General features: G+C 35.8%; 1 protein-coding gene across 2 annotated transcripts; it reads left to right on the top strand.

Annotated features, from left to right (window-relative positions):
* The first annotated feature begins 7 nt into the window (after positions 1–7).
* On the top strand, positions 8–2,821 carry LOC108137235 (ryncolin-2). 2 transcript variants are annotated; one of them, XM_017258813.2, is made up of 5 exons: positions 8–246; positions 308–354; positions 417–527; positions 1,106–1,675; positions 2,599–2,821. In XM_017258813.2, the coding sequence occupies exons 1-5, from the start codon at positions 112–114 to the stop codon at positions 2,735–2,737; spliced, it is 1,002 nt and encodes a 333-aa protein (XP_017114302.1). In that variant the 5' UTR covers positions 8–111; the 3' UTR covers positions 2,738–2,821. The 2 variants fall into 2 exon arrangements, with proteins under 2 accessions (XP_017114302.1, XP_041562974.1); XM_041707040.1 differs by lacking the exon at positions 8–246 and having other exon boundaries at positions 308–325.
* The last annotated feature ends 10,727 nt before the right edge of the window (positions 2,822–13,548 follow it).

The raw sequence follows: 13,548 nt of genomic DNA, 5'->3' as shown, positions 1-13,548 counted from the left end.
AGACGAGCAGTTGCAACTGCGTTGTCGCGCTGGCACAATTCAAAGCTGAAATCGGAAAATATATATATATATATATCTAAATATAAATACAAAAAAAAAACTTAGACAGGCATGGCGCTGGAGGCGTTCGTCACGGCATTGGCCTGCCTCAGCACCACCGCAAATTCCACCTCCAGTAATTTGCCAGGAAAACACTTTTCCGTAATAACGAGAAATTCGGCAGAGCCTTTTCTTCTAGCTGAAAAAGTGTGTGTTGGACCACTGTACTCATATTCAATTTACTTAAAAATTAATTTCCATATTTCAGGACACCGCCAGTTGTCCGGTGAGTACTTTGGGTGGCCTAGCTGCTCGGTGAGTTTGCCTTAATATATATTTAGATATTTTGTTTTATCAATATTTAAACATTAATGAAGCATACAATTGATGACCGATGAGCTGCAAACGCTTAAAACTGAACTTAATGAACTGCAGCAGCTTATTGAGGAGTACAAAAATCAGGACTCAGGACTCATCACCACCAGATTGTAAGCCAATAAAATCGAAAGACTATTTATTAAATAACATTAAGAAATGGAAATAACATATATTTTAGACGACCCTTTAGGAGACCTATATCCATATATTTTTCTACATAGCGTTATTTTAATATTTGTATTCATAAATTAAATTAAAAATGAATAATGATAATAATGAATTAATCCTAAGATAAATTTAAAATATTTATACCAATCATTTTATACTTCGTAGGGTGCGCTTTTAAATTCTTAAGGAAAATGTTATACTTAGGAGTATTTATTAAATATTAAAAATGTGATTATATATGTAATAATTTTAATATTATTTTATTTTAAGACTATTCGTTAATAGACATTCGTTAATAGTACAGGGTCTTTTATTCATTTATTTTTCTACAAAACGTTATTTTATTATATATACTTAAACAAACTTAAGGACTGACATGTTTATTTATGTCATGCCTATTTAGGCCACAGAAACTTAAATATATTTGAAAAAATTGATTTTCGAAATATTTTAGAACTTGTTAGGCTCAAAAAATGTTACACTTGAAATTATTAAATAAATAAAACACCTATTTTTTTAGGCTCCGCCCATTGCCGGCTAGTGTGCAGACCTTTCCGGTGCCCCTGGCTACGCCAACCGACGATACGCCCCGGAATTGCCACGACGAGAAGCACGGCCAGGTGCGGATCCGCATTGCGCCGGACGTGGAGCCATTCTTCGCGAGCTGCGACCAGAAGGTGAAGAATGGCGGCTGGATGGTCATCGCCTACCGGTTCGATGGCAGCCAGGAGTTTAACAAGGAGTGGAAGGACTACAAGAGCGGCTTTGGGTCCATCAACTCGGAGTTCTTCATCGGCCTGGACAAGCTGCACCTGCTGACGAACAGCGAGCACCACGAGCTGCTCATCATAATGCGGAACAAGAACGGGGAGGAGCGCTTCGCCCTCTACGATCACTTCAGTATTGGCAGCGAATCGGAGAAGTATCTGCTCTACGTCCTTGGCGCCTACCATGGGGATGCCGGCGACTCGCTGCGCTACCACGCGGGCAAGAAGTTCACCACCTACGATCAGGATAACGACGACAATGGACAGAACTGCGCCAGGACCCACGCAGGAGCCTGGTGGTACGGCAGAGAGTGCTTCGAGAGGTGAGTGGAAGGCCATAGGAAATACTTGCACTGGTACAAACATGAATTACACCCAGAGAAAAACCCCATAGTTCAATAGAACATTAAAATATATATTATATATTAGATTTAATATATGCATTTTATTGAATTTATATAAATATAAATTTAAACAAGGCTTAATTTAGATTATATTTTCAGATATTAGAGTTAGTTCCGAAAATAGTCAAATGAAAAATTTAAAGAAATTTTAATAATTTAAAATTTAAAATAACTAATAATCGAAACGGATGAAAATCAAAGTGAAAAATATTTAAATTGAGTGCAAAATATGTTGACTTATTACATTATTTTATAAAGTTAGTTATAAAAACGAGACCAGAGCTATGTTTCGAACTTACTAATTTTAATATAATAACAAGCTTAAGCCTTTTTCTATATTTTGTTCAAAGCTATTCTCATACTTTTTTTTAAGTTTTCATTGCATCTTTTAAATACTTAAAGTATAATTTAAAAAAAAAAATATAAAAAATATTAGCTTACCTTCTAGGGTTCATTAAATATAGATGCATAGGAAAATATAGAAGAGCAATCTTTGGAATTTAATAATTTTAATATGTATGCAACTTTAATTATTTGACAGTTAGAGTATACATAAAATTGTAACGAACATTTTATAAAGCAAGTAAATAAAATAGGTCTGTAAAATCCAAATAGCTTTCTATATGTAAACCTGTTTAGTCAGCCTGGCATACCTTGTGGTCATCTGGTTTCATTTTAATTCATCTGGTTTCCCAATTCTCTCGGGGATTACTGTAGGCACCTGATAATTTAAACTTAATTTACAAACAAAATGTATATTAATATATACAAAAATGATATAGATTCATAAAATAACATGTTAATGTGTTGCTAATCAACTGTTTAAACCATCTTGCTTGCAGCAACCTCTTTGGCACATTCCAGTCAAAGTACGGCCAGGAGATTGGCTACTTCAAGGGCATCCTGTGGAAGACCTTTCTGCCAGGACCCAGTGGCTCGCTCAGCTACGTTCGCATGCTCATCCGACCGCTAAAGAAGTAGTGCAGATAACTGGAAGCAGAAAATTCAATCGCAAAGACTCCCTAGCCATAGACTACAATAAAAGTCGAGTATTTAGTAGTTCAAGATACTTGGAGAATTGTTGGGCTATTGTTTTGTGTGGGGCACTTCTGAAATTGCTCTGCTTGGCTGATTGCAAACGGGTTTTAATTATTGCAATTATTATATATATTTCGCATTAAGCGATGTTCAATTAATTGGCATACAATGCGCAACCAACACATCGCACACAACCACACACACACACACACATACACAGTGGGGAGTTGGGGAAATAATGCCGCTCATTAATGGCATATTATCATGAGAAATTTTCGTTTTGCTCATTTGCATACAAAGTCGACAAACGGAGGGCATTTTGCTAAGCAACGCAAATTGTTTTCTCTAAAAATAAGCATACAAGCAGTATCATAGTACCATATGCAATTGCCAATGCTAATGATATCGAACGCACTGCCCGCACTGCGTATACGTAATGCCTGGCAGAGCACGGGTCGTATGCGTAATGCGACTGCCATTGGCACCTAGCTCCCACTTTGGCTTAAGAAATACGAGTCTAAGAAAACTTTGACAACACCTCCCCCTCCCACCAACACCCACCTAGAATTAACTTCATAACTATCAGGCAGAGCAATTGAATGTGGAAGAGGAATGGGACAAATAAGCTCCTGTGCAATTGTGTGCCAAATTCAATAAATAACAAGAGAAACTTGGGTTGAAATAAGACGCAACGAACAAAGGATACTCTTACTATAAGGATGCGAAAGAATTTTAGTTCGAAAATATTTATTGTAAATTATTATATAACTAATACTCCTAGAAAATGTGTACATTCGAAAACCACTTTTTTAGCTATTTTACCGCCAAGCTAGCTAGTTTTTGTTCAAATTTTACCTTTTTCTAGCTGATTTCCCGCCAAAATAGCTAGTTTTTCAAAGAGTAAAATTATGACAGTTATCAACAAATAAATAAATCAAGATTATTGTTTCATATAATTAAGTCACACTGAAAAGTAATATCTCAATGTTACAAATTTACAAATTAATTTATTTATTTATTATTATTTTTTTCAGAATCGGATAAAAACAATGTTAAGTAAATGACAATAGAATCTAGTTAATTTATGCAAAGATCCAGTTGTAGAAATATAATAGATTCTAAGAACAATAGAAACGTTGTGGTGAATTATTGTTTAGAAATTCCAATGTAAAATGTTTACTTTGGCTAAAAGTAGGTACTATACACAAAATGCAAATTCAAGTGCAAACATGTTTCGTAAATAAATACATACCCAAGCAAACAAATCCAGATATTGAGCATGCCCAAAAATTATTCCCGACTCATTGGTGGACATGATAGTAAATAAATTTGTTCACTCGAATTGCGAGAGCCCCCCGAACTTTTTGACAGAGTCTGAAAATATTAAACAAAGCGCACGATTCGGCAAACTCGGCTGACAATGAAATGTTGGGTTGGGTACTTCATCAACTTCTTCCACCTCAACTTCAACTTCAACTTCAACTTGCACTTGTTTGGCCTTTGTTTCGATTGTGATTGTGTTTTATTTTTTTGTTTTTGTGTTCCCGTTCCTGTGTTTTTTTGAATTTTCATAAAACTTTGGCTCGTTTGCCGCTAATAAATTATTTTCGGGGCGCAAAAAGTTGGTCATGGCTCGAGTCGAGTCGAGTCTAAGCTGTCCGCAGAAGGGACATTCCTCTGGGGAAGGACTTCGATACCGATTCCACCAACTGCATATTGTCCTGGACCCAGGACATTATAGTACAATCCTCGTTTGCCGTTGTTTGTTATTCCTGTGTGTGCGCTTTGTTCATAAATAATTTGCGCCACAACTCAATTTCATGAGCGTAAATCACTGTGTGGTCACTTGCCACCAACTCTGACCCACCATACTCTTGCTGTGTTTATACGATGCGCATTTGAGTTCATGAAATGGGATAAATAAAAAAAATCAATGACCATGAATTCAGACCAAATGTTTGAAATGATAACTCGCTATAAATAAGGTCGCAGCGCCGGTCGTAAAAGTAAACAATTGAAATTAATTTCTTCTTGCCCCTTAAAGGTCATTTATTATTTTTGTCTTTACATCTTCATTGTTAATCAGTTTTCCTGTTTGCTTTGACAATGGCAAAAGTTCTAATAATCAGCTAAAATAATTATACTAGCAGTGCTGCCAGACATGTAAACTAAGTTGTACATTAATTGTACACGTCTGGTAACACATGAAAATCATAGCATAAACATAGTATCTTCCGTTTCACATCTTCTTTTCAAATAATTCCCCGTCTTGTTTCGACTTTATTTCCACGTTGTTTTCCTTGCCGGCCATTTACCATACAATTCCTTATTTATGTCCTGGCCAAGAAACTTTTCCCACTTCATTGACGGAAGGACAGAAAGACAGCCTGCCCTGTGACTTTGTTGTCTTATGTGTGCTGGGGGGTGTTAAATCAACACAAAGTTGTCGCAAACTTTTCAATTGGCTTGACAAATACAAAGAAATTTACAATATCGCTTTCAGGGCGCAAAGCAAAAAAAGAAAGGGACAAAGGACTCGGCACAAAGAACAATCAAATTTCAAATGTCCAAGGCGTATGGACTTCTGGTCGTCCATAATAGAAGTGATTTTTCTCTCTTTATCTGTCTCTTATTTTGTGTTTTGTAAGCAATTGATTGGTTAATCAAAAAAATAAAGCCTTAAATAAAAGTGAACATTTTGTATTATATTAAAAAAAAATATAAGAGTTTACTAGCACAAAGTCTTAAAATTATGTTTTTTTGGGTAAGTTAAAAAAAAAACATTTTTTAGGGGTGTTTTTTGTTGTAACTTGGCCAAAATAGGTCGTACATCCATAAGATTTACTGTTTTGTGCAGCTTATGACACATACTTATACTATGAAAAAATCCCCGGTCGATTTAGAGAAATTAATTTTATGGCCAATTTTTGTATTTTTGATAAGGGGGTACATCACCATTTTTTGCGTAAATTTGAAAAATTCAAAAATTTTAAACTGTAAATGCCATTTAATTGGAAATTTAGTGACGAGTTCACCAATGTATGACATTCCATCCTTTGACCATTACTTTCCAGGATTTTGATACAAAAAAGATATTGAAGGCGTTTTTTTTTGAGTTTTTGAAGACTTGTCAAAAATCTAAATTCCAAAAATTCTTTTTGCTGTAACTTGGCCAAAATAAGACGTATAGTCATAAGAGTGACTGTTTTGTACAGCTGGCAACCTATACTACCCATCCACAATCGGTTAAGAAACATTAACTTTGTTTTGATATAAAAACCGATTTTTAAAAATCGAGTTTTTGAAAAATTAATTTTTGGCCAATTTTTGCATTTTTGTTAAGGTTAAGGTTTTGCTAAAATTTGCAAAAGTAAAATATTTAAAGCTGTGAATGGCATTCGGTTGGAAATTAAATGACGAGTTCAACAATGTATGACATTCCAACTTTTGACCCTTATTTTTGTATTATCATTGATTTTTTATATTATATATATATATTTGTTAATATTTATATATATTTACCATTTTAGAAAGTCCTTATTAGCTAACCAGTGTTAAAACAAATGCATTCCCAGCATCTTAGATGTACAACCATTAAATAGAAGAAATCTAAAAGGAAATCCAACAATCTTCTGCAACCCAAGACGGAAATCGTCACTTGATCGTCCTTCGGGGAAAGTTTACTTGGCTTTTCCGCCATCTCCGGTACGCCATCCCCCACACCTGAACCCTTAGGGGGTGGCTAAGTGTATGCAACAACACTTTAATGCCCTGCTACGCATTCCGCACATGAAGTTGCAATAAAAACAACATTACACTAAATTCTCATATTTCTCTGGCGCCTCACTTCTTTTCCTTTTTTTTCCCAGCTTGTTTATTTCCAGCCCAAAAAAGGGAGGCGTTGGCTATAGAGGGAAATGGGGGAAATGGGGGCGGGCATAGGGACGCACTGGTACTGGCTGATTTTCCCCTTCAGACCGGCAGCAATAAATTGCAATTCCAAGTCACTTAAATTGCAACAAATAACAGGAGGCAGCTTGACAGCGAGAAAACGCAAGCTGAGCAGAGCAGCCCCGTGAGATGTCAACGTGTTAAAGGCTGACAAAGGGCGAACCGACCACAGAGGGGCACTCAGGGGTTAAGGCAGATTGCTCAGGGGATCCGCAGGATGCCGTCATCTCGTTTACCTTTTGGTTGCGTAATTATTATGGTGATTTCTCTTATTGGGCATATTAAGAATTTAACACTATTACCCAGACAATATTTAAGAATCTATCTATCTTTATAATTTCAGTACATGTATTAAGCGTATAAATTTCCAAGAAAGCAATCCAAGATATCATAATTTACTTCTTATTTATTTATCAAAAAATTATTTTTTCCTTAAATAAAAAAAAGTGTCGATCACATTTTGTGACGAAAAATTATTAAACATTCGACTAACACCTTTAAAAAGTTTTCATTCGGACATTTTCTAGCTGATTTCCCGCCAAGTTAGCTAGTTTTTGTACAAATTTTAAATTCTTCTAGCTAAATTTCAGCAAAAAATAGCTGGTTTTACAAAACTGTGAAAAAACATAGTTCTTGAATAAATTTTAAACGATGCTCTGTAAGTTAGGTGACATGCAAAGCTTATTTTCAGCATGAATGCAACTAGGCTAAATTAAATATTGACATTTAATAACGTATATCTTTAGTGTTTGTAATTTTTGTAGCCAAAGGTAAGGATTAACATTCCCTTCTTCCATCAACCTATTTTCGTCAAGGGACAAGAATCCTTATTTTGTTCCTCATTCCTTTTGGTTTGTCGCCATTCCATTTGGTTTATGCTGTGCAATTGCTGTTGCCACTCACCAAAAAGGCAATAGCGAAATTCAGCAGTCAACGGAAAGTGTCAACGCTGATGCATGGACCAGATTTGTCGGACAGCGCCTTAGAAAAGTTGGCTCTTATTGCATTTGGCCCAAGACAAACTTTTTATGAGCAGCGCAGCGCAGCGCGGACGCTGATTTATTTATATTGAGAATTATACTGGCCAGCGGACCGCGACCAACTTCAATATTTAAATAGACATATCTATTAAATTTTATTTAAATGTGCATTTCCTTTTAGCGGCGGTGGAAGACAAAAAAACAAAAACGGAATGAAATGCATTAAAAATGCATTTACAGCGAACCGCAAATGGCGGCAGGTGTGGTCAGGTTGTCAGGTACTCAGGGGTCAGGGATCAGTTGGGGTCAGGGGGCGTGGCTGAGCCAGCATGCCACGTAAAAACGAGTGAAAAAAATGAAAAAAAAAACTTTGATAAATGCCAATTGCAAAGGCAAAAAGGGCTCAAAAGGGATTAGCATATGCAATAAGTAAGTGCAGTCGGAGAAAAATTAAAGTTAAGGTTATTAGTCGAAGCAATATTCACATACCTATAAAGGACCATTAATTTATAGAGAATTGGCATATAAAAATAAAAATAAAATAACAATTGCTTAGTTAAATTCACCTAGGTTTTTTCAGTGCTTCAAAGATTAATATGTTTTTCCCATAAACACTGTTTGTTCAGGTATTTAACGAAATCGATTTAATTTGTTTTCCAACTAAATATTGTTCATAAATAAATAAAGGCCAATTGTTGACCGTTTTTTTCGCAATAGTTTTCGTCGTTGGCCAGCGAAGCCTGAAAGTTTGCTTCAATTAGTTGACGGATCAACTTGAACTAACCCCCTGGACTTTTTCCCCTTTCTCTACTTTCTCTACTTTCTCTGCTTCCTTTTTTTTCGTTTTATTTTTTTTTGTTCTTTTGCCGGAGTGACCTCTTAATTAAAACGAAATGTTCACAGCCGCTTGGGCAATTCAGTTAGTTTCAATCTTCCCGCTCACCTGGCCATCACCATCATCATCGTGCTCCAGCCCCGATTTCCCCTGATCCAAGTGTGCCATATATAACTCATAACGATTCGGTTGGCAAAACGGGAAAACAAAAAACAAACTGGCCAACAGAATCCCCGAAAAAAATTGGTCCAGCCCAATGGCTAAGCAGTCTGTGCCAAAAAAAGAAAGCCACAAAAAAAGAAATGCAACTTTATGCGTGTGCGGCACACAAAAACATAGAAAAGGAAGATGGGGTGAAAAGGGGTGGGGGGGGCGGAGGGAATCCCATTTTTTGTGTGCTCGACGAGGGCAAAAAGCTAAACAATGACAGCTGCAGCTGACGCAATGGATGGGGAAAATGGGGGAGGGGGAAGGGGGATGCTTGAATTGGCAAAAAAAGGGGGGTTTCCCCGGCATTTACTTACGGTCGAACGCACTTCATCTGGAAACCATAAAATTGAAAAATGCTGCCAGTGAACAAGGCAAAAGAGCGAGGCCATGGCAATGATGGCTTGCCAAGGGGCTGCCCCAAGGGGTTAAGGGGGGTGGACATGGACTTAAGGGGGTTAAGGGGCATATCCCCACCCCCTACTCCACGGCTGAGGTCAGGGTTCTGACTCTGGGTTCGGTTTTAAACCGCACAAAAGTCATTTGAGCGCCGTCGTTAACATGTCACACACACACGAAAAGCTCCACACACACACACACACACACACACACACACACACACACACTTGCAAGCCGGCAAACAATGCACTTGCCTTAGTGATGACACTGTGTGAGCTTATTGTTTTTAGTTACTATAGAAAATAGTTAATACTTCCATACTTCTATTTAGATCTCCCACGTTGGGAAATATTATTTGTTTATATAAAATATTGTACAAAATGTATTGCACAAAATGAAATTAAGGAAATACATTTTATTTGAAATGAAATTTAAGAAATACATTTTATTTGATTTAGAAAAAATATATTTAAAAATTAGTTATTGAAAGAAAACTTACTTAACTAAAAAAATAATTAATAATAAATAAATAAATAAATAAATAAATAAATAAATAAATAAGTAAATAAATAAATAAATAAATAAATAAATAAATAAGTAAATAAATAAATAAATAAATAAATAAATAAATAAATAAATAAATAAATAAATGAATAAATAAATAAATAAAACAGAATTTTTTTTTGTCATCACTGGTGAATGTGTTCTTCTTTTGCCGGTGGCCAACAATGCGACCAACATCATAGCCATCATAGCCGTCATCATCATCGCCATCAGCATCATCATCATCATCATCACCAGCAGCAGCAGCAGTTGGCCTTTTCTTTTGGCTTAGACTTCTGCTTCTACTGTGACTTTTGACCCCTTCTCAACCCCCCCACCCCACCACTCCTTCTGTTTTTAGATCCCCTTTCGAAAGGCAACCGCAAAATGCGCGGGCCACATGTCCATTTGGTTTGCTTTTCATTTGGCGATCGCCCGCCCACAATACAACGCCCCCTTTTTTTCTTTTTTTTATTGTTGGTCTGTACTTATATAGTACTACTACGCTACTCACATATGACTTTGTTCATTTCGTTTGTTTTACAATAACAATGAGGGATTAAGGGTTAAAGGGGGCGAATGGTGCTGAAAAGTGTGCTCATAATTAAAATGTTTGGCAAAAAAAAGATGAAAATGGGCAAGAAAAAGAATAAGCGGCGTCCAAATAGAAAATGAAAGAAAGAAAACGTTTGCCAGCTAAATGAAATGTTAACGGCAAACGGCAAATGTTAATGGCAGCCATTTCTCTCTAGCTCTATCCTCATCTTTCTTTTGCCCCTTTCTCCTTTCTTCCAACCCTTTATATCATTTTTTTTTGCCACTTTTTCGCTTTTCTTTTGTAGCCCGCAGCGCTGGCGGACAATGAGGAATTCCAGTTTATTATCTACCGACAGACCAAATGACTTTGAAATGCCCACATATATTTGGTAACGGGTTCAAAAAAAAAAAAAAAATAAAAACTGATAAGAAGGATTAAAAAAGCATTTCCCTCTATGTGCGAGTCCTTATCTTATCTTATCCTTATCCTTATCCTTATCTTATATATAACTAGTTTATCTCTGTGATGAATGAACTATTAAATTTAATTCTTAAGGTTTTAATGATTATTTAATCAAGCAAAAACAACTCTAAATAGGGTCGTCAAAGATTAAGCAATGTTAGACAAAATTAATGAAATCTTAATGCAATGTCAATATAATGTTATTGTTATATTAAAAAATTTACAATAGGCCCCGGCATCGAGAATTTTTATTTAGATATACGCTGGGTACTTATAATTTTCAACTTGTTCTGGATAATCGATTGTTTTGTTAAGAAGCGTGATTCACTTGTGCGGGGTTTTTGAGAAGTTCCAGATAAAATACATATAATTAGCATCAAAATGTAGTAATGTAGCAAATTAACTATTTAAAGTTATTCTATTTTCAGATTTAATTTAATACAAACTTACTTGCGCTAGACAGCAAAATGCAAACTCAATGAACCTGTATTTTTACGAACTAATTAATTCAATTAATTAGTTTAAATTCAAATTCCAGGCTTTTGGATATATATCCATATATCTTGTAAACAATTTATAATATTGAAAATGTTTTAAAGAACAAATTCTCCTAAATCTCCAAGATCAAAATAACATTTCAGTAGTTAATGGAATGACAAGCCAGAGGGAAAACTCACCTTAGATTATCCAACCCGTACACCCGTGTACCATATATATAACAATTGTTCCAGCGACTGCTGGAAAATACAATTGTATGTTCTATTTCGCAGGGATTTTCCTGGTTGTTGGTAGTTGTTTCTTTGTGAGGATTTCTACATTTTTACATTTGTCGACTATGCGAGCGCGTAATTAATTTCCCGCTGCTATTATTTGCATTGCAATCACAGCAGAAACAACAAAAACAGCAAAGAACAAAAAAAAAAACTAGCCACGACAATGCGAGCCGTTGGCATTTTTAATTACTTGCATGAGAATTAATTATGAAAATGGTGGCAGGGAAAAACGTGGCCAAATGGCAACGGAAATTGCTAAGCGGTGGAAAACATAGAGGATAACCGAAGGACCGTGGCTATGAAAGGTTATAAATGCCAATTCAAAGATCAGTTAATTAAAAACTGGCCTTTGCACTGTTGCTTAAAAAACCAAACAGTTTTTAAAATAGATTTGTTGGTTTTTAAGAACTTAAACTTTAATTTTAAGAATGTTTTATTTTATTTCTTAATTGTAAGTCTTTCTTTAATAATTTAATATATTCTTTACTAAACTTAAACAATAACCTTATATATTCTATAAATAATCAATTTCATAATTCTGTATCATGAATAAATTCATGGCTTTCCTTGGACCGACAAATTGTACCTCCCACCTTTTCAGCTAGACTTTCTCCCGGCTAATTGTTTGCTGGCAAATTAAATGCCAGCCAAACCGAGGCAAACAAAGCCAGTGAGAAAACAAATCGAGGGCTTTCACTTCACTCATTAGCATATCAATTAAACGCAACACGCACACTGAAACGCACACCGGCAAAAGGACCAGGACTAACTTTTCTTTGATGAAACTTTATCCAGACGCATGCACACCAATACACACACGCCTACTCACACACACACACTCACACTCGCAGACACACACACACGCACACATGTCGTTAAGGCCAAAGCTGTTTGTACACAGTTTGACTTTTATTATTTTAGTTAAACTTCTTTTGCTCTGCGAAAGGTAGAAAGAGCAATATATAGAACAAGGCTGAAGGATGAGAGTGCTGAACCCAAATCAAAGGCAGGACATGTCAAATGTGAATGTGTGTGTGATTTTTGGGTGAACCTTATTTGGCAAGGAAACAAAAACTAAAACTTGGAGAAAAATTTGAGTTTCGGAAATTACAAATCTATCAAATGACATTTTTCATATCAAATTTGTTATACTTTAGGTATAGTAGTTAAATTTTTTATTGTTCTTTAAATTATTGTCTTTGATCTGTGAAATCGTTACTTGGAAAATTATTTAAGGTACTAAGTTATATAACGATTTATGATAAAATACTCAGTAAACTTTTCTCTCAGCAAACTCTGAACGATCTAAACTTGTTGGACTAACAATATTTTAAGCTAATTCAAGTTAATAAATTTTGGTACACCCAAATAAAATATTTTTAACAGAAAATAAACATATGTTAGATGAATTTTAAGCAATTGGTTGTGAAAAATGCCGTAATAAGCTGAGTAATAAGTTAATACCACGAAAGTATCGAAATATAACTTATGTGGTCTTAAAATAAGGCCTTAGACTACAGTCTAAAACTCTTCGGTATATATTGGGAATATATTATTTAGTAATGAATTAATACTCATACTTTTATACTTTAATACAGTTTGCAGTTTTTTGTAAGGCACACTTAATAAATTTAACTTTCAGTTTTTTTTTTGTATATACCCTACCTGTTTGGGTCCAGCCTATTCCGCATGTGTGTGTGTGCGGAGATGTCTTATAGGCTTTCAGTGGGCTCGGCTTTATTGATATACGTCCGGGCAGCGCCGCACTGGCTGTCGTCAGCTGCCAGGCGAGCTTAATGCCTCCAGTCTGTCCACTCTGTCCATTCCGTCCACTTCGTCCAGTTTGAGTCCAGCTCCTGTATATCCTGTCAGCATTCCACTCTCACTCATTCTCCGCCCTGTTTGGTCCGTCCATTGGCCACTAATTCATCAAATTTAGCTCAAAACTGAAGATTAATGACATACGTGTGGCATATTACGAAACTTGGTGACTTGATGAAATTTATTATTATGCCTCGGCGGCAGGCGAAGTGCGGTGCGGACTTTAATCCTGTCGCAGTCGTAAA

The sequence above is a fragment of the Drosophila elegans genome, unplaced genomic scaffold (assembly GCF_018152505.1).
Source record: "Drosophila elegans isolate 14027-0461.03 unplaced genomic scaffold, ASM1815250v1 contig_149, whole genome shotgun sequence".
In the NCBI taxonomy this organism is placed as follows: domain Eukaryota; kingdom Metazoa; phylum Arthropoda; class Insecta; order Diptera; family Drosophilidae; genus Drosophila; species Drosophila elegans.
Note: the sequence above shows the minus strand (reverse complement) of the source record. Positions and strands in the feature narration are given on the sequence as shown.